Genomic DNA, 21,857 nt, shown 5'->3' on the forward strand with positions numbered 1-21,857 from the left:
CTGCCAATGTTATACCATTTGGGTTTACTTCTCAAAATATGTTTTGCGATCCACAAGGAAATATTTGCCTTTAATTCTGCACTATGATATGTGTTGGACTATATTTTCCCTGTACTTGGCTAAGCGCTGTTCCAGATTTGTCATTCTCTTTCCATGTGCGGCTTCAAGTACCACAAATGTGTTTTCTTTAAAGCCCCAGTAGCAATGGTTTAAGAGATATTTAGAAAGCTCACAGTAGGAAATCCAGAGCAATAGTAATTAAAATGTGAAATTACTGGAGCACAACTTTTTATGAAAACATGAAATTATAAAACTTTTATCTTTTATAAATAAAAAGGGTAATCTATTTATATAATATAAATGAACTCACCGGGTACTGTATAATCTGTTCTTCTCCCTTTTCAGTTAAACTAAGGCCACACTCTACCTGTGTGCCAGCCAGGCTCTGTTGACTGTGTTGCTATAGAGGCTAAAAGCAAAGGAAAGAATATAAACTTTCTGGAGGGCAACACTTCTGGTACACCACAGTGCTCTTGGCCCATATTTCAAAGATGCCTCCTACTTCTTGTACTTCTGCTATTTATTTCTGTGTAAGTTAGAAATAATTTCAACAGCTGTAACCAGCACTCCTGTTTTTTCAGAATTCAGTTAAAAATACATTACAAACCAAGCGCTGAAAAGAAGAGGGTTTGGAAATTTGGTGAAGGATGGATAAAGCTTTCTGTCTACAATTAGATAATAAAGCACAGTGGTGTGTCTTAAATCATTTATTGGGTTCATTGGCTAGACAGTCCAAAGCTGGCATTATATCATAACACATAAAATGAAGCTCTCAAAAAAGAAGCTAAAAATCCAAACCTTTATTAACATAGCATATCGGCAGAGCAGTCAATAACTTGACATTACAGATATCAATTACATGCTGGCCACCAGACAGCTACAACAGAAAATAATTCTTAGTTAAGTTGCTCTCATATTTTTAAAGAAGACATTCGGTAACACAATATGGCAATTAAGGGGTAATTACTGCACTGGATGTATTACAGATTAGAAGAGGCACAGACAAATTTAGGCCTAAAGTGCTGTATTTTGTCCACTCCAATAAGACCTCACAAGACTACTTTCAATTTTACAGCATTTATATGATCCTCTTTATATCTTAGATTTGCAAAAGAATCAAATTTGCCTAGTGCTCTCTGAAGTACTGCGAGAACAAAAAAGACATAGATGTGGTTTTGTTTGGGAGGACACTTAAAACACCTAACACTGTGGGAAAGACATTTAATAGAAGAACGGAAATTTCTAAATTGTGCTTCCTGTAACAGCGAAATTCACAGTGTGATTTTGTCACTTAACCTGCGATTTATGGCTTTAAAAGAACAGCAGATATAAATGGGTAGAGCGAGACATTGAGTCCTGTGTGAAACCCATCGCCCTTCAAGGTCACAAATAGCAGTGTTGACATATTCCAATGGCCATGGTAGCAGCATTCATAATGGTATTGTGTTGCAAAGCTAAACTGTGTGGAATGTAATGATTGCGTTTGAGTTCAAATCTTTAAAATTAAAACAAAATCCCTATATAGTCTCTAATCCTAATGCCAAACAGCATCACAAATCCTACACTCCACCTCTAACTTTACTTGTGAATAATACCTTTACACTGAGTTTCCATCAGTTTGCAGGTACAAAAAACCTGCCTGTGTTTTTTTGCGTATGTTTTTTTTAAAGAGTTGTGTTTTGATGAGTTCCCAGCATCATGGTTTGACTAGGAAGACAGATCATTCTGCTACTTAACAGGGGCAGAACAATTACATAAGAAACTTAAGACAAAAAAAAATCACAGCTCTTTGGTTATTTTTAGAGGATTTGAAAAAAGGACAAAGAGAGAAAAAGAAAAAAAGGACATCAGTTCTGCTCACAGCACAGCAGGGGCTGAGTTAGAGTCAAATCTTTAGATTCCCTTTTTGTATTTCAGTGCCAGGAGATAAAACAGGAGAAATGAGTGAAGTCACTAACCCACAGGAAAAGCCTTTGCTCTCATCTTAATAAACTGGCCTTCTCCCTTTTAATCCCATTGGTTTCCAGGGCTCATCTTTACTGTAATTCCAGATTAGACTGCTTGGGAACTTAATCCTTGTAGAGGCAGCTGACAAGATGCCTCTGTGCAGCTGCACAGGACCCAGTCTTGTTATTAATCAGTGTATTGAAAGAAAACTGGGTACGTTCCATGGAAACTTTTTTACAATAAACTTGATCTGAAGATGCCCATTACATGCACAGCAGAACAGATTAAGACTGAAAAGTGAGGCAGAGTGGTAAAATATTCATGGACGCTTTGGCAAATCATATCATTTTGTTTATTCAAGAGTGAAATTAAAATTGCCATGTGTAGCAAGTCTCATATTTTGTAAAAACACACTCTGACAGCACCTCAATCTCCCAGACCAATTGGCTGGAGGTTTGGCAGATGGAATATCTTGCAGTGTGGCTCAGGCACTGGTAAGTACCTCTGAGAGATGGCGAGTGCTAGTCCTCTCAGCAAATTTGATACCAATATATCTCCTGGGCTGTCAAGAAACATTTCTGGACAGATTTTTCTCTCTAAAATTCCTTTAACTTGCACCATCCATTTTATTTTGTGTCATAGCTCAACACAGACATGAGTTGATTGACCATCACAGAGAGCTACATTGGTGCTAAAATATGACTAATGAGTTAGGATAAAATGTAAAAAACAATATCATGTAAGGTGAGGGAACTGGGTCTCTGTGTTCCATTCATTTGGTGAGAGCAAACCTCTTGCTTTGAATTTGTACCTTGGCTTTCCTTAGCAATTGTGCCTCTTTGAAGTACGTTAAACCCTTCATTTGGGTTCCAGCAACTTCTTGATCTCAAGTCACCAGATCTGCACATTCTCCTCCTCCATAGGAATATCAACACTCAAGAATTAAGTGTGCTGAAAGAATTGCGGATTTTTTTTTAGTGAATACAATTTGCTCAAGGGCCCAACAGAATAGGACTCCTCTACGAACCAGCAACCTTCTAGCCACAGGCACAGATCCTTAGCCACAGAGCCACCACACTGCCACCACACTGCCCCAATTGAAGCTGAAGCTGAGACCCTCATTCAGAGTGAGGAGTGACCAAGTGGCAGCTGTAGAGGTGGACATGGGGTGGAGGTGGGATGCAAGAAGATGTATGAGAGGGAGAGAAGGGGATCGTGTACAGTATATATAGTGTTTTAGGTGAGGAAATGACATCAAGAATGACGAAGAATTACTGACAGCTGAATCTGATTGAACTTGGCTGTTGTCGTCCCTCCCAGACCTTCGTTATAAACTCCTTGTAAACTGCTTAAAATGTCCTGACTCGAATGTACTATTATTACCAAATGTTTTATAATTCAATTTCAGCCACAGTGGAAAAGTTTGTTTCGGGAAAGTCTGGCAGCCAGCCAGGCCTGCTTATAATGCTTACAGCCACTCAGTGATCTTTGAACATGGCAGTTTCCTATTATGGTTGTGTCGTTTTAAATAAAACATCAGCACTTAAACACTCACTTGATTTTCTGGCTCCAGTTTAACTGTTTTCCATTAAAAATGTATGGGAAGCATGCATAATTGATGGCGGATCAGAGCTGTGAAACACAGCAAATCAGTTTAACTGCTACAGACTGCCGATCTGTTGTCACACTCCCTTTGGGGGACTCAGAACACACACAGAGTTTAAATGCTTTCAACAGTGTCTCTGATCAGTAAGGAACTACACACTGGAGGCTGATACATTCCTCATCCCAGGGGAAAGCATAACAAATATATTGGAAGAACGTGTCATTTGATGGTGTGATTTTCCTTTGGGATATATTTGCTTATTTTCTGGTAAATGTATACCAGAAACACAAGCACAAACAGGTCTGTTCAAAAACTAAAATTAGACAAGACTGGTTTTGAAGGGGGTGTTTAGCAACTGGTCTCAAGGCACAACTTTAAATTGTCTTTATTTTCCAGGTATTGCTATATCTGCTTTTGTCTCTAATGGATTTTTGTGTATTATTTTCTCTTGTGGGCGGCTCGGTGATACGGTATTTTATATTGCTGCCTTGAATTGTGGCCCTGGTTTCAATTCTGGTTCTGAAGCATCACCTGCAAGGAGTAAACTGGGAAAAACTAAGGTTGCTGCTAAAAGTGGTGTTAGTGTGACAGGTAGGGGGTGCCCACCCTGCCCCATTATAGTGATGGGGACACTGTATAGTAAAAAGGTATTGTCTTTCAGACGAGACGTAAAACCAAGGTCCTGACTATCTGTGGTCATTAAAAATCACAGGGCACTTCTTGAAAAGAGTAGGGGGATAACCCCAGCGTCCTGGTCAAATTTCCCCCTGGTCTTTACTAATCATGACCTCCTAATAATTCCCATCTCTGAACTGGCTTCATCAGTCTGTTCTCCTCCCCAGTGATACTGTTGCACTATGTACCATTGCACCATCCAGGTGGGCTCTGTACATTGGTGGTGAAGGGGATTGCCCATTACCTGTAAAGAGCTTTGAGTGTCCGGAAAAGCACTATTTAACTTTTATATTATTATTATTATTAGTAGTAGTAGTATTATTAGTATTATTAGTATTACTAATACTACTTTGTCACAGAACATAATCAAAATTGTACCATTTCTGTTAAGATAGTTAATACAAAAACAATGTTTCAGTGTGTACTTGTAAGCGAACTGTACTTTACAAATACTTTATTTATACACATATAAAATCCTTTGGTAACATGACCACCCTCATGTTAAGTTTCATACGAAAACCAGAGGTTTATACTGGCAGTCTAACTTTTTAATACGTGGAATTTTGTGTCACCATTTGTAATCCTGTTGCTTACCTTGTTGCAATGTCCTAAAGAATTGTAAGAATTGTTTAAAGTATTAGAAATCTATCACCATCAGTTCAGAAATCAGGTGATTTGTGAATCATGCTCTATGGTATGAGAGAAGTTTTCCAAAATAGTTTGTTGAGGTATTTTTTCTTTGAGGTTATGCCTTTGATGGGTTTTTAATTATGGTCAGTCTTGTATAAATCACAAATGTGGGGTGAGGTTTGTACAAATGCTTGAATCACTAAAGTGCCACAACAAATATTTAAATTAGTACTGTATATGTTAGTTCTTTTCAATAACTCATATTTGTTCTCAATACATTGAGCACCATGTCTACTTTGTAAATTGTTGCAACATACTGGAAATCACCTTATGTTTGTGCTGCGACAGCCCTTCTTTAGTACAACTGACTCATAGTATTTCAACTTAAAAGCCAGCGATGAATGTCATTTAGACTTATGACATTATTTATTATGCTGACTGTTACCCTGATTTGCTTTGACCTTCACAGGCATGAATTTATACTGGGGTCAGCTGCGTGCAGGATTATTAAGCACGTCTCTATTGTGTTCTTGCTGAGGCAGGCAGATTGTAGAATTAGAGCAGATTGAGACTCTCACTAAAGTATTAGCTACAGAGACACAGCAGGGAAGCAAGGGAAAGACTACTGTACGACTAACAAGATGCACACAGGCATGGACATTTCGGATTCTGCTGTTCAGATGTTTGCAGATCAGTAATATTGGACACGTTTTTTTTTAAAGTGTATTTCGGATCTGATAGTTAAAGATGAATTTCAAGACTGTGGAAAGTTGGGTATAAGCTTTGGATATTTTACTTGGCTTCCTTCTTTATTATCAGGGACATCTTTTGAGGAACTCACCAACCTCTTGATTTATGTTTTGGCATTGTCAGTATTGTCAGTACAACGTATCATATAGGTGGCTATGCATTGCCATTAAAAGTGATTAATTTAAAAATGTACTTCCTGTATATGGGAATTGCATGATAATTTTTTTTTTGCAGCCTGGAGAAGTCAGGCATTTTTCTTGGGTCGCATTTAGAAGCAGATATGATATTTGTTGAAAGAAAAAAACATTTTGAATGGATTTCGACTTTCATTGTCACTTTCCTTGTTATTTATCAGAGAAGATTTGAGATAGACCAGTCAGGGATCTACTGTAGCTCTCCTCTTGGGCGATTAAAGAGAGTGCACAAGGAGATCAGGCCTTAGGTTTTCTGTCGTGTTGCCTAAAAGCCCATCCAGACAGTGGTGGTGGCAGCATTCGCTTTCTGAATCAGTTTATTGAAGCTGTCTGGGTCGTAACTGTTGTTGATGTCTTAGGACAGGGTCTTATCACTTGGTTCAGAAAAGTGGGCAAAGCAAGAAGACACTTGATAACAAGACTTTCATTTGAGGAAGGGTCACAGAAACACTGAATCTAATTCAAGGGAACTTTTTGGGATGCCTACAGAATGCCCCCTCAGTATGGCAGAGAGGGCTATTTGCAGGCTGGCACACTCTGGGCCTCGACCCAGGCCTCTCCTGCAGCCCCTGGATTTGGAGCTTTGGATCTATGTACAAAAGACTCGCAACAAACACAAGAAGAGGTAATGTAAGCTCAACTCAAAGCAGGTACTGTAAATGGCAACTTCGTTCCCTGGTTGGACTGTATCAATATGAATTCAGACATTGAGCAAAGCATTGCTTCTTTCAACTCCATTAAAACATGGATTGTGTGCGAAAGACATGAGATGAATGCAATTCATTTGAAAACAAGCTTGTCATGACTTTTGTGCAGAATAATTAAGTAAATTGATAAAGGTGCTGTAAAATTGGACTCTTCATTGTGGATTTCCTCCTAAAAATAATTCCAGGCAGGTTTGTTTTCCTGTCCTGTTATGTTCACTAATATGATTTGTTTCATTTAGTCGGGATTGTCTGGTATTTTCTCAGCCTTTGGAGCAAATCAGTTTCCAGTAGAGCAGGATAGTGGAAGTGGCCAAAATGGCTTATTTATCTATTTTAACATTATGTGTAACTGATTGTTTATTCATAATTAACCTTTTTCGTTGCAGTCATTTTTAACATCTATGAAAATGTAGTTATGTAGATATTCTTTCCAGTAATTGTTTGCTTTCAGAAAATGATGTACAGATGTAATATAGTTTGTTGAAGAGAAGCTTTTAAAGACCTATCGCATTTATAATTTACTTTTTTAATGCTTTTGATTACGTTCCATATTTTTTCAGGATACTGTATCTCTTCTCAGGATAACATTTTTAAAAGGACAAAAATAGTACAAGCCAAAAACAGGCAGTTGTTATTTGACATTTAGGGAACAGCAAAAATACCAGGCTGCTCTTACTAGTGCTGTTACTATGACAGCACCTTGGTGTTTATATCAGGCAATGCTCACTGCAATAGGATTTGCTGTTTTCTCCTCCCATGAGCTGGAGAGAAAAAGTAAAGCTGAAGGAAAGGAGTGTTCTGACCTGTTCTATCTCCAGTGACAGGGGAAACTGTAAACCCTGGCTGACTGTAATACCATTCATAAAGACAGGCTTTGTCAGACACCATCCTGTATTTAAAACTATAGGTTCACTAGAACAGCTAAAAGTTACCGTTTAAAAAAACATTCTGAAAATTAGCAGATATCAGAGCAGATGGAAGGAAACATCTTTTTGTACAGCTGAGCAGCTAAGCTCAGCAAGGGCATCGAGGATACAGCTGTGATTTTCTGCAGTGGATAGGAAAAGGTGTTGCTACAATATAAAAGCAAGGCTGAAAGTAAGATGTTTACTCAAACTAAAAAAAAACATGAAATCTGCTTCTCATTATTCAAACAAAATTTCGTCTGGAAGTTCACCATAAAAATCTTGTATTTATTCTTTTATTCTTTTGCTGAGTCTTTAAACCACATTAAAAGACATTAATTCAAGTAAATGTGGGTGCTTTCAATTTGCAATTTTCAGCATTGTTACATAAATGAGATGGAATGAAGTTTTGGTCAGAAAGAGGCTATGGGGAGGCAGCTGTGAATGTTGTGGGAGCTCCTACAGAAATTGTCAGTCACCCAGAAAACTTGGTCCAAATGGCACATGTTCAATATTAACAGACTAGGACACTGAATGAGCAATTAAAAATGAAAAAAATATGTATTTGTTTTTACATTCACGTTTTGGATATCTGAAGCAGGTTTCCCATCTCTGTATCCACAAATAATTAGATACAATAATGATTATGATAAAATATGGAGTAAAATTCCAGAGAAGTATAGCTTCATGTCAGAGAGACGTGTGTTGGTAAGCGACTACAGCTGTAGAGACATGGTGATCTAATGAGTAACAGCTGTGGGTGGTCTTATAAATACTACCTGTGTACTTCCCTGGGAGGAGAAACCTCTAGGGAGTCAGTCTGAGCTAGCCTCTGACCAGAGAAGAAGGGAGACTGGTGCTGTCATGTTAGGTGTAGGTCTGTGTGTAGTTCACCTGGCACAAGGGTAAGGCAGAAGGGCTGGATGAGCAGAGTGAGTGAGGCACCAGTGTGTGAGTGTTCTCTGTCTGCCAGCTCAGGCTGCAGAGAGGCAGTGAGAGTGGCCGGACTGAAGATGAGGGAGTGTAAATGTTGTCACAGACGTCCAAAGGGACTAACCGCGGGGAGCAGGAGTGCGGAAAAAGACCCATATGCGTAGCGGCGAGACGGGAAAAAGGCCCGGGCTCATTAGTGCAAAGAGTTCAGGAATGCCGTATAGAAACCTATGCCCTCAGGGAGCGGACGTGGGGCGCCCTGGTGCTAGGCAGGTCTCAGGACATCCGAACGTCAATGCTGAGCGAGGACAGAGAGCAAGACCCGGAAATATATAGCCCAAGGGAAAGAGAGGGACAGGAAGGACAGCAGACCGGAAACTAGGGACAGGACAGAGAAGGAGCACCCTCTGGCTGCAGAGGGCGTGACAAATGTATCTGTGTCTGTGAGAGCAGCACCAGCCCTAGTGGTGTTGCCAGTGTCTGCACAGTGAAAGAGTAGGTTCTGCACTGCAAGTGAGACGTTCTGCATGCCTGAGCCAGTGAAAGCTTTACAAACAGCAGGCTGGCGGCTCCTGTGGTGGTTTTGGTGGGGGAAAGATGGGTACTTTTTTCTGAGTGGTGTTGTGTTAATGTTCATGTATGCTCTGCAAGGGGAGTGTTAAGAGCTATAGTTCCAGAGGGAAACTGGGTATTAGTTAGGAAATTCATTGTATTAATTGTTGAGAACTGGTGTGTTCAAAAATGTTTGTTACCCTAGAAAGGGAGCCAATTGAGAGCAGCAAGTCCAGAGGGGATTGAGGATTAAAGAAGATAACTTGTTTTGGAGGAGTCAAGAGAACAGAGCTGTAGGAATGAGATGTCTGCTGTATGTTGATAAATGAACACCAGAGAGCAGGAGTGCAGCAGAAGGTCCCTCACTTTAAGAATAAGAAGTATGGAATACTGACCTCTGGCTTTAGGCTAAAGTGAAGACATTGAGGTCTGGGCATTAAGGAATTGCATTTCCTTTAGAAGCCATAAGATGAATGAAACGGAGAAATCTGGGAGAGAGATGTGCCAAAAGCTGTGAGTAATGTGAACCACAGGCAGTCATGGTTGAGTATGTGAGAGAGATGTGCTGGCAGCTGCAAGTGTACAACCTGGGGCACAAAGTGCAGGCACTGACCAGGGTGTTGTCAGTTATGATGCGAGTCTGGGATGCAAAGATTGAGCCATCAGCAACTCTGAGCGTGATGAGGGTGACCCAGCCTGGTGGCGTAAGGTGGAGACGTCAGCAGTTGGAGATGGACACAAAGTCTGAGGACTGACTGGTCATTGAGAGTGAGTTACTTCAGGGAGCAGAAGAGTCCAGCAGAGGTGTGATATCCTGGAACAAGAGTAGGCCATGTGAGGTGTTTAGGAGCAGGGTGGCTCCTATAGAAAAGTGTCATCAAGGTGCAAGGAAAACTGCCGAAGAGGAGTCGAGAGTCGAGAGTCGAGAGTCGAGAGTCGAGAGTCGAGAGTCGAGAGTCGAGAGTCTTCAACTGTTACTTCCAGGGATTAGCAAGGGACTGAGAGCAGAGGGGTGAGATTCACTGAGCCTGGGGTTCCTTGAGAGAAGGGTTCAGTGATGTGCATTAACCTCGAAGATGAAGGAGGTCATGAAGGGACCCAGGCGTGTGGTCTACTGAGGGCATATGTGATGACACTGAGAGTGCAGAACAGGACTTGGACCTTAGAGCTGAGGGCCCAGAGATCCATTAAGAGCAAATGTGCTCGGACAGTTGGACAGAGTAATCATGAGAAAACCGTAAAATTGTAGTTATCCTGATGAGGGGATATTTCAGAGCACCACTCTTGGAGGAGAGTGTGTGTGCAAGGGGAAAACATTGCGATAGTTCCCCGGAAGGCTGTGAAGGGCGTGTCAGTCACCGTGGAACCACTTGGTTCACGCCCTTTCTGTGACGGCCTATGCGTACATCATGGATTTAGTGGGATATGCTAAGTTGTGTGTCTCATTGTGTGCTACAGGATGGAGGCCTCCTGTCTAGAGCTTGCTCTGGAGGGGGAGCGACTCTGCAAGACAGGGGACTTCAAGGGAGGAACAGCATTCTTTGAGGCTGCAGTTCAGGTGGGCACTGAGGACCTGAAGACCCTGAGTGCCATTTACAGTCAACTGGGCAACGCCTACTTCTACCTGAAAGAGTATGCCAAGGCCCTGGAATACCACCGCCACGACCTCACCCTTGCCAGGTACTGGCAGATATCCTCACTTTACCTACTGCAACTGCTGAAACCTTCTTTTCCTGTCAGGTATCTGAATGTAAAACAAAATAAAACATCCCACAATTAAAGCAGGGAAAACTGCAGTTTTTGATACTGATACAAAGGCGCGTTGCCACTTTGTGTCAGTTACATGAGGACACGAGTTTGCTGAACTCGGGTGTGGATGAGTTCAAAAAATTAAAAAAAAACACAACTTACTATTGGTTTCAATGATTGGCTTCAAAAATCATCTGTTGTGTTTTTAATATCTTTCAGTATAACTAAAGGAGTAGAAAGAGTCTCTTTTTTCACAATAATGGAATTATTATAAAACCAAAAAAGGAGGTAAAAGAATTTGTCAACAGATATTTAGAAACCATAGTTTTTTTTTTGTTTTTCTTTGCAGTTTTTTCACTCATAAAGCAAAAAATGATTTCAACATTGAAGTTTTGATTAAAACATCCACTAAAAATGTGTATACATTATCAGTAATTAAATCTAATGCGACATCACTGGAAGGGCGTGAATATTATGGCATTCCGTTAGAAGGTATTTATATTTGTAAGTTACTAAAAATTATATATTTTACCATTAGCTTTTACTCTGTGGCTCAGACAGGAACTTTTGTTCCAGACAGACCTTAAGAAAAAAATACCATATAGATCAAAAAGCATTTCCTCACTAATGAATTGTTCCATGTTGTCTAATTATTATATGACTTTACTGTACTAAACACACTTTGTGAATTGCAATTGAATTTGACAGTTTTTCCTTGAGCCATGTATGTCTATTCTATGGCCTATTAAAACACTTAATTTCATGTTGCATTTATTCCAAGTTTAAACCATTGTTAAATCTTGCTTTACATGTCGCTCACTGGAAAACAAAGCCTGATCATTTTATTAGCTTTATTTTTTTTTTCCTGTTTGAATGAATATTCACAGGCAGCTGTAGCTCATTGCATCTTATTTATTCCCAGGACAATCGGGGACCGGATTGGGGAAGGAAAGGCCAGTGGTAACCTTGGGAACACGTTGAAGGTTCTGGGACGTTTCGACGAGGCAGTGGTCTGCTGCCAGAGACACCTGGAGATCTCTCGAGAGCAGGGAGACAAGGTAGATCTAGCAGAGCATCTGAACACTCGTGATTTCTGGTAAACTGAGGGATAGGGCCGGCACCAGGGGAAAAATAGGGGGGCGTCTGAAATTCTGAGGGGTGGCAGTGATATTTCAGTTGAAACAGAGCTGTTGCAACTCCCCAAGTGAAATCTCGCAACTATGCCACTGACTAGTGCTTCATGATAGAAGATGATGACGAGCAATCTGGTATTTAGCGATGAAGTACTGTTTCACGTTCATCAGCCCTCTTGCGATTATTATTGCCTGGAGCCACAAAATACCACACGCGTTCATTTGTGTAGCTACATCGGAGGTGACGAGGTTCTGAATCGTTAAGAAAGACCAGTTGTAAAACCAACAGAAAGCACAGACTTATATAACTACGGTCCAAATTATATACCGTTTGGAAGTATAAGTATAAACTACTGCAAGGAATCGGTCCCCCTGAGCAACAAGATTGACACCCAATAACGTAGACACTATGTAATAGGTGCGTTCCTGGATGGATAGCCCTCCTGCACGTCAAACAGTCCGATGTACAGTAATAACGGTGAATTCGGGGTTAGTGTAGTTAACTGACCATTGACAAAGTACAACTATTTTTTAGGGCGCAAGTTAAGTAACCTAAAGTGTTCAAAAATCCTTTTGTCCAAAACTGAGGGGCAGGACAATTCAGTTGAGGGGGTGATGGGCCCCTTTTGTCAACCACCCCCCCCCCCCCCCCATGGCGCCAGGTCTGCTTGGGGATCTCCATCCTTTTCAGGATCTGATTATCACTGAGCTACCTTTCATTTATTGGAACAAAAATCATTTTGTGTGAACATTCATTGTAGGACAAAAGAGGTCAATATACTGTAAGCTCTGTAGCAATTCTTTTTATCACTGAAAACCGTTCAACAGAAATAGCAAGCATTCAGAAGACCCCTCATCTGTAATTCTTGCTGTGAATGTAAAATGTGATGGCAAAAGGTGATTTTATTATTCCTCCAGGTTGGGGAAGCCAGAGCCCTATACAACATTGGAAATGTTTTCCATGCCAAGGGCAAGCAGCAGTCCTGGAACTGTGCCCAGGATCCTGGAGACCTGCCATCAGATGTACGAGAAACTCTGCAAAAAGCCACTGAGTTCTATGAGTGAGTCTAACTCAAACACATCTTAAACGCTCTAAGCATAGAGGATGAACAGGGCCACTGCTTTCCAAAAACAACTTGATTATCAATAGGTTGTCTGGCTTTTTGTCACGACAGGAAAAAGCGATGTGTGATATTCTACAGAGCATATCTAAAAGGTCTGTGTGTCTGCTCATGGGTATTGTCAAGATTTTGCTTTTGTTACTTAGCGTATATTTTATGTTATTCGACAGCAGATGGCACTGTAAGTACTGATCGTGCGTTTACTAATAAAATATAGTACCAGATGCTGATACAAGTTTGTGGGCAGACTGTAGACTTCAACTTATCTCATTTAATTCATTAGAATCAAATGTTTTTTATGCTTCATTAGTAATTTTATGAAGAGCGTCACCTCACTCTGGTTCCATATGCCATGAGCTCCTGAACTGACTTTTACGTACTCATTAAGTTGTGGCGTTCCAGTAGTTAACCAACTGGACTTTGCAATCAACAATGAAACGCAAACCAGAGTACACAAGTGAAAAGGCATTTGAGACTGAGCAAAGGAACATGTTACCCATCCATGTGTTCGATGCAGATACCCTGGCTTCTTTCAAGAAACAACTGATGAGATCCTTGGATTAATTCGCTACACGCAACCAAATGACCAAGATCGGTTGATATTATATTACTGTGGTCCCAGAAACCCATGTTCTGACTTTTTGGCAATTAACTAGGAAACATACTGATATCTTTATACTAATACCAGCATTTATCCCATGTTATAGATCCTTTCCAATATGTATTATATCATACAGTACACTGCCAGTCCAGCTGCAGGACTAGCTGAAACTAGCAATGGTTATTTGATGGTCTTCATAACTGAGTGTGCATTCAAAGCTGTGTAGTTCAATTCCACTACATCCACAAACATCCATCCACAAATTGTCTAACAGCTTTATCCAAATCAGTGTCACAGGCGAGCTGGAGGCTATCCCAGCAACCAATGGGAATAAGGCAAGATGCACACTGGATGGGATGCTGGTCCATTGCAGATATTCACAAACGGTTTTATACGTATATATATATTCACAAATGCTTATATATCATAATAATCAGACTATATAGAGCCTATAAAAACAATTATCTCAAAGTGCTGTACATTACAAAAGACATTACAGAAAATGCAATGAAAATGAAATCATCTTTTTTTTTTACTGATCAAGATTTCCTTCCTTTCTACTTATCTTGTGATTTTCACTTCACTGATATTATTTGGAGTTTTCTGCCATATTAGCAATGAACCTAACAAGAAATTACTCCCACTGAGAGCTATTTAACTGCAATGTGACAGTGTCTGATGTTTGTTACCTTCTCCCTTGGAAACATCAAGCAATTATCACATTTACAGAGGACAAGTCAGCGGAATTCACTGTGTAGTTTCAAAACAAGAACTTCAGAACAATTTTATTTGTATTTCATTTATGAAACAAGCAATGTTTTCCATACGCCGATCATACAGGTGCTGCTTAAATTCACGGATCACCTGAAGTATATTTTGCAGCAGTTTTCCGAGAGACTAACCACATCTTTGGACAGCACTGTTTGCTTTTTCACTACATTGTCACTGGCATTCACATGAACAACAGATTTTTATTTCATGAGGTAAATAATAAATAAAAATTTAATTTAATAATATTACTTAAATAATTAAGGGTGGAATGGTTGTGCAGTGGTTACCATTGCTGCCTTGCAGCACAAAGTTCCTGGTCACAGTTCCTAGGGTGCTCTCTGTGTGGAGTTTGTATGTTTTCTCCATGTTCACATTTCCTCCGGGTGCTCTTCCACCCTCCATCCAAAGAAGTGACAAAAAGTTAAATGGCTTTTTGGGAAAATTGGACATGGTGTGAGTAAATGTGTGTTTGTCCGTGTGTGTCCTTCCATCTTGTATCCTGTCCTGTGCCCATTGTTTGCCAAGATAGGCACCGTCTCTCCCGAGACACTTTATTAGATAAAGCGGTTAGAAATTGCATGGATGGATAATAATAAAACATTCTGTGTGGTGTTGAAATGTAGATGGGAGAAAAGAGACCAACCTCTAGAATTTCCCCAGTGAATCTAGAGGAAACGATGCTCAGATGTGACTTTAAACTTTCTTCCTGAGTAGCAGCCTTTTCAGAAACCCGAGCTGGGTTTTCTAGGTCATTAGTCATTTGCTCTCAGATAATGAGCAGCCTTTGCAAAGTGATAATAGAAACAGAAACAACACTAAGAAGGGAACTCCAGAGGGAAAAACACATTTGACTTGGTGTTGTACACCATTATCATGCTGAAATGCAGAAAAATGCATTTAAACATGGATACAGAATTAACGTAGTGAAATGAAACATTTACGATTTTGGGGTGCTCATTTTTAAGGCTGTCACAGATTCCAATATTTTTGTATGAAGCAAAATATAGTATGCTTATATTATAATGTATACCTTAATATGCACAAATTGTTACGCCCCGACGAGCTCCAGCACCACTGCATTAGCTCCACCAACTACCAATGCACATTCCACACATGCTGGAGACTCATTGGGGCCAATTAGGGAACCTCGCACAGTATTTAAGCCCTGAGGAACCATTCCTCAGGCCTCAGACATTGAGTCACTAGCCCTGCTCTGAGTTTGTCTCAGTTTCAGGTTCTTAGAAGTATTTCTCAGTGTTTCTTAATCCTCAGTTTCCAGTTCCTCAGTCATCATTGCCACTAATCATCTCCATCACCTCAGACCTGCCTGCTTCAGCTGTGTAGCTACTGCCTCAGCCGTTTCCTCAGGCTCAGCTCTGTTTGTCCTCTTCAGTGATGTCATTGAATAAATTATCTTGATTGCCGCGTATCTTGGCACATTGACTAATTTTTGCCGGGCCCGACAAGGTGTTGAAACGGGCTCGGTGAAAATTAGTAACACAAATATTACGGAAGATTTGCTGATAATAAATATGAATGTGTCACCAGTAAAATATCAGTGACCAGGAAAAGACTATTCTATACTTAAATACTTCTATGAACCTTTGTAAAGGCATTATGTTCAAGGAGGACTGTTCAGCTTGATAATGATCTCTTCCCATCTCGCCTGTGGTATTTGGTTGCCAGGATGAACTTGTCTCTAGTAAAGGAGCTGGGTGACCGGGCAGCACAGGGAAGAGCCTTTGGGAACCTGGGCAACACCCACTACCTGCTGGGCAACTTCGTAGATGCAATCAAATTCCATAAAGAGGTAAGGCAGTCACTTGCGGTGCAGGGTATTCATATGTACTACACATAATGGGAACTGATATTCATTATGCATTAAACATGTAAAAATTGGGATAATTTCACAGTTTAACTTTGCTCTCCAGCTGTGCTCAACAGCAGATGTGGCACTGCAAAATAACCTTTGAAAATACTATAAGCAAATAAAGGATCAAAGTAATCTTTTTAGCCTTTGCATTGATTTCTTTTGTATTTTTAAAGACAGACCTCTCAAGGAACAGCAGTCTTTTCTGACAGCTGTACAATGTAACAAGTCATTTGACCAAATGGCAGTGAAAAACAAATGTTCCCTTCTTAGTAGAATATGAACACTCAGAATAACAATCAGTAGCCTGAGATTTTTTAATGTGTTTAAGACAATGTCATCACTGTTGCTTCTCTGAGGGACCAATGAACAGATTATGCTGTGTGTCTTGCAGCGTCTCTCCATTGCCAAGGAATTTGGTGACAAAGCAGCAGAGCGCAGAGCCTACAGTAACCTGGGTAATGCTTTCATATTCCTGGGCCAGTTTAACACAGCCACAGAGTATTACAGGTAAGTTTAAGGGTCTACACGCACTGCTCACATTAAATACAGGACACCTGAATTCACAACGGTCACAGAAAAAAAAAAATTAAACAAATATATACAGGATAGAATGCAGTGCAATCAAACTCCGGCCCTAGTAAAAAAGACTATCTCTCAAAGAGTCGGAGGTAAGGGGATTCCATAACAAAGGAGCAGTGTCAGAAAAAGCACGATCACAAAAAAAGTCTGTGCCTTTTCTAGTCCTAGATATTGTTAACAAAGGACCAGCCTCAAATGAGTGGAGCCTATGGGAGGGAATTTACATATGGAAGAGTTCAGTCGATGTATGATGTAATTCAAGTAGGTAGCTGTGTCAGCATGCGTAGCCTGCAAAGGAACAGGTAAACGTTTATTCCATAATTCCATCCCAAGTACTGTAAATTATCCACATTATTTCGGTTGTGGAGCCTTCCTCAGATGTATGTATGGCGTATCCAGATTATTGAAAGCCTTAAAACTCAGTAATAAGATATTGTATTGAATATAGAATTTAAAAAAATAACTTTTTTTCCTTTTGCTTACATGCATGCATGATGTTAGTCTGAAACTGGGCTTTTACATTCATACAACACCGCATTGAAAGAAAGTTTGACTTTTTTAAAGTCCCACATGGCATAGCAAAGTCATTGCAAACAAACAAACAAAAAAATGTTTCCTTAGTGAGAGCTCCAGACCTGCCTCAACATTTAAAGGCTCATCAAGCCAGAGCTTATTCTGCTTCCTGGTTAAACAGATTTAGTCTGCACAGTTCCCCTGTACCAGGGATTTTTGTCCATCACACAGATAACATCAGCAATACTGGCACCCATTAATACAAGTTGTTGGACTAGATCAATCATGATAATATGGCTGCCCAAAAACCCATATATTATCCACAACTCAGACTTCAACTCTCACACCTTCAGTCAGGAGCCCAGACGCTCGAGTACTGTACTATTCTACAATGCTGTAAGGAAAGGGTCAATATTTAAACAGTTCAACTAGGTTAAGAGTTTCTGATGACTGGAAGCAGCCTGTTTCAGCTGTAATCTATCTCTCTGTTCATCCAGAAAGACCCTACAGCTCTCTCGACAGCTGAAGGATCAGGTGATGGAGGCACAAGCCTGCTACAGCCTTGGCAACACCTACACGCTCCTGCAGGAGTATGAGAGGGCCATAGACTATCACCTCAAACACCTGCTGATTGCCCAGGAGCTCACTGACAGGTCAGCAGGTCTCCGTCTCACGCCCCGTGTTTCTTCAATGCCTGCGTCCTAATTAATTTGTGCTTCAACAGTATTGTGTTCACTATGGGTGACGTTTGGAGAGGTTCCATGGTTTGTGGATTGGTTGTTTTTTGTCATCAGGGGTCTTTATCAAATGAAATTCAGAACTCTCTTGACATACCATGTCTTAAGACAGATTGCACCAAGAGTTGAAATCCTGACTTTATACTATATTATTAGTAGCAAACATTTAGCTTTAAATATAAGTAAACAAAATAAAAACAAAAATTGAAGAAAAGACATTGAACTCCAAATTTACAATATAACAGCAATAAGACAATATTAGGCAGGAACAGATAAGCTTTAGTGCCAAGTAGTGGGGTAGCTACAATACAGGTCTTGAGTGAGGAATAATTTCACCACATGGAGTAAAGTGCATTACGGGTAAGATTAAACAGGAATTTGGAAACAAATGGCTAATACTGGGATATATAATGAATATAGCAGGGGGTGTAAAGGTTAAGGCTAATTGTGGTTGTGACAGATGAGTGATCCTGACGGCACTCTTGCCAGCCTGAATGACCGTTTTGCTCAATTTCATCCAGCGTTAAAGTTAAACCTTGGAAAAAATCTGTGTGTCTCACTCTCCTCTTCCAAACGCGTTCCTTAAAGTGAAAGACCCAGACCATGCAGGCTTTTATCCTTGTCTTCCTTGCTGGAGAAGAGTTGTAACCCAATTTCTGTAGGCACTCTTACATGTGTGCAGCACTGTTGAGCTTCAGCCCAGCTGCCTTAGTATTGTTTTGCTGAGTCCTTGGAAAGAATACCGTGCACATGCCATTATACAAGAGAAAATGCTCTTCACCAGAACATCTGCTGTATAAGACTTTAGAATATACACATATGTGGTTTTGAATTACACCACATATGTAAAAAGGTATGATGTTGCAAGATATCAGAATGAAATACACACCAAAAATATTCAAATTGGAATATAAAACCTCTTAACAAGAGAATACACCTATTACTCACTCTTACATCATTCATACTCTCTCATTGACTTCTTCCTTTCAAGGAACTCTATTAGTACTAATTTATACTGAAACAGAAACAAATAATTATTTCAGGTCATGCACCAGTTTGCTTCAATTTACATAGCAAACACTTTAGGAAACTATCATCTAGGTGGTGTTTCAATGTATCACTACCTAAAAATGTCAACTTTGACTTATTTTTTAAGAGAGAGTGGGCAGCCTTTATTGAGTTCAATGAATCTCATCCACTCTACTCTGGGAAATGACTAAAATAGTTCTACAAGGGGAAATTATTTTATATTCATCACACAAGATAAAGATGGATCAGGAAATTGAAGAATCACTAGAACAGAACCTAGAATACTTTAACTAAACTCGATACTCAATTCCATTGAGCAAACCAAAAAAGAACTTTGAGAAACCAAATTAAGACTTGATAATATTATTAATAACAAAACACAGTTCCAGAGACAGAGACTACGAGTACATTTTTAACAAAACAACTTAAATAAGAAAGAGAAAAATTAATTGTCCCAGCAATAAGAAACGATATGGGAAAGGTAGCAAACATTCCAGAAGAAATTAATGCCACATTTGGCACTTTTTAAATCAATTAATATAAATCTAATTAAAATCCAAAGAAAACCGATGTGTAAAATAAATTTACAATACATGCATCCATATTTAACTTATGCAATGGGAAAATAAATTGACATAATCACCACAGTCATTCCTTACACAATAATATGCTCTCCACCCTTAACATAATCTTATGCTTTCGGTCCTTCCTACTGTACATTTTCAATTATTAACTGTAAGAATGATTATGTCATGCAAGAATCAGTCTGCTTTGTTTTTTTTGTCTGTATGGTTAACAAATATAAAAAAATGAATATAATTATATAGTTATTAATTTCGTTAGATACGCGATTCCATATAATATTCCCTATTAATCAAATTCTAAATGTATGCTTTTGTTTACTCCAATAACGAGCGTATTTGCAGAAAAGGTTTAAACATTGTCACTTTTCACAAAGTATATAAACTTAATATGGTCAGAAGGAGCACGTAAAAACGTTTCCAAAGTAACCCCATGTAAGACTTTGATGCTTAAAATGTTTAGGAAGAAAGTGGAATACTGGTGTGTATTTTTTCTTTAAAATACCAACATCAGCCATATACAGTACAATTTACATACTATGTTTATGTTCCTAAATTAATATCGTTTCCCACAGAAGTAAAACCAATTTCCTTTCAGTTCATAAGATTATTGTGAGACAGCTTCCAATATTCCGTGTAAGACATATACACATAGAGGATATTTCATCTATTATTTTCTTTGTTAATTTCCCTGATTTTGGATTTCCAGTCTGTTTCACATGTACTGTAAATTATATTGTGTTATTTCTGCTAAGATCATTTGCCTGCTAACTCCAGCAAAAGCTGTTCCAAAGAGAAATATGAATACAGATGCAGCCATTCAAAATGCGCGGTACAAACCCCTACCACATGCAACTACTCATGTTATACTGTGGTTTGTGATTAGTTGGCCAAAATGACCGACAGGGGCACTCGTGGTGCATTGGTCGGTAGCAAAAAGATTTAATCAGTTAATCTCTTAACTGTGCAGGTTTTAATCCGCTTAGTATTGAATATTTATATGGAATTTTACAACTAAAGGGAAATTTTAGTAGCTGAGCATAAAAAGAAGAGGAGCATAATGCGTCTGATGATCATAAATTGAGCCTGCTTTTGTCAAGCTAATTGAGGGCTCTGTTTAGATCTAATGACAGGTCATCAACCAACATCATTGATGACTCCTGAGTAAAACGATGACAAAGAGGTACTCAAGAGTAATCACAGTGTGTGCTACCCAGGCTGGTGGAATGGAGCACTGTAAAAAGGAACTCCTTAACAGGAATTTATTTGTAGATAGATATGATAGATAGATACTTTATTGATCCTGTGAGGGAAATTGCAGTGCAACAGCAGTTTAGCACAGTAAACACAGCACAGTGTAACAAAATGATACCATAATACAATACATACAAGGGGCGGAGTGGTGGTTCTGTGGCTAAGGATCTGGGCCTGTGGCTGGAAGGTTGCTGGTTCAAATCCCATGGCTGGTAGAGGAATCCCACTCCGTTGGGCTCCTGAGCAAGGCCCTTAACCCCATCTGCTCCAGGGGTGCTGTACAATGGCTGACCCTGTGCTCTGACCCCAAGCTTCTCTCCCTGTCTGTGTGTCTCATGGAGAGCAAGCTGGGCTATATGAAAAAGGCAAATTCCTAATGCAAGAAGTTGTATATGGCTAATAAAGTGATTTTATACAATACAATCAGTACAGTCAGTGAGAAGTGCACTAAGAAGAGTTGCTCACAGTCCAGAATATACAAAGAACAAACCAGAACAGTACACAAAAAGTTGTATTGCACATTATAAATATATTACACAAGTCCCTGGCATATATTGCACAAAAACAGTTGTAAATGGGAAATGCCAGATGTAAGTGGAGAGTTTACTGTTTAGTCCACAAACAGGTCAATGTCAATGTTGCCCCTGCCCAAACACAAAGTGGATGAGTTGTACAGTTGTAGTTTTCCAAGGCATCACTGTTTCTTAATGAAATGCGATAGCAAAGCAATGATAGGAACATTGCCTTTTATAGCTCCGGTTGAGTTCTTGATTTGAGATGGGTGGATTCTACAGGTGACTCTCTTTTTTGTTTGCAGGGTGGGAGAAGGCCGGGCCTGCTGGAGCCTTGGTAACGCATATGTGTCTCTGGGCAATCACCGACAGGCTCTGCACTTTGTTAGAAAGCACCTGGAAATCTCTGTTGAGGTAAGACGAAGGTTTGGTCACTTTAAGAGTG

The 21,857-nt window shown here is 39.7% G+C and overlaps 2 protein-coding genes across 9 annotated transcripts in view; one reads left to right on the plus strand and one right to left on the minus strand.

The window, feature by feature from the left end:
* The window catches only part of LOC148644040 (centrosome-associated protein 350), a 73,103-nt gene extending 72,475 nt beyond the window's left edge, over positions 1-628 (minus strand). For 4 of the 5 annotated variants that reach the window (XM_088615178.1, XM_088615179.1, XM_088615171.1 and 1 more), the window contains exon 1: positions 371-628. The gene's annotated coding sequence lies outside the window, so the exon portion shown is untranslated. The remainder of the gene's footprint in view (positions 1-370) is intronic. The other variant, XM_088615173.1, reaches the window with a different exon arrangement.
* Positions 1-21,857, plus strand: part of gpsm1b (G protein signaling modulator 1b) — a 57,437-nt gene that overhangs the window by 8,588 nt on the left and 26,992 nt on the right. For 2 of the 4 annotated variants that reach the window (XM_088615182.1, XM_088615183.1), the window contains exons 2-8: positions 10,418-10,639; positions 11,631-11,766; positions 12,760-12,902; positions 16,021-16,144; positions 16,599-16,714; positions 17,797-17,952; positions 21,718-21,826. In XM_088615182.1, the coding sequence (XP_088471308.1) occupies positions 10,418-10,639; positions 11,631-11,766; positions 12,760-12,902; positions 16,021-16,144; positions 16,599-16,714; positions 17,797-17,952; positions 21,718-21,826 (1,006 nt within the window). Of the gene's footprint in view, positions 1-6,021; positions 6,488-10,417; positions 10,640-11,630; positions 11,767-12,759; positions 12,903-16,020; positions 16,145-16,598; positions 16,715-17,796; positions 17,953-21,717; positions 21,827-21,857 lie in introns of those variants that run through there. The other 2 variants (XM_088615181.1, XM_088615180.1) reach the window with 2 other exon arrangements.

Source organism: Lepisosteus platostomus, chromosome 21 (assembly GCF_059453375.1).
Source record: "Lepisosteus platostomus isolate fLepPlt1 chromosome 21, fLepPlt1.hap1, whole genome shotgun sequence".
In the NCBI taxonomy this organism is placed as follows: Eukaryota; Metazoa; Chordata; class Actinopteri; order Semionotiformes; family Lepisosteidae; genus Lepisosteus; species Lepisosteus platostomus.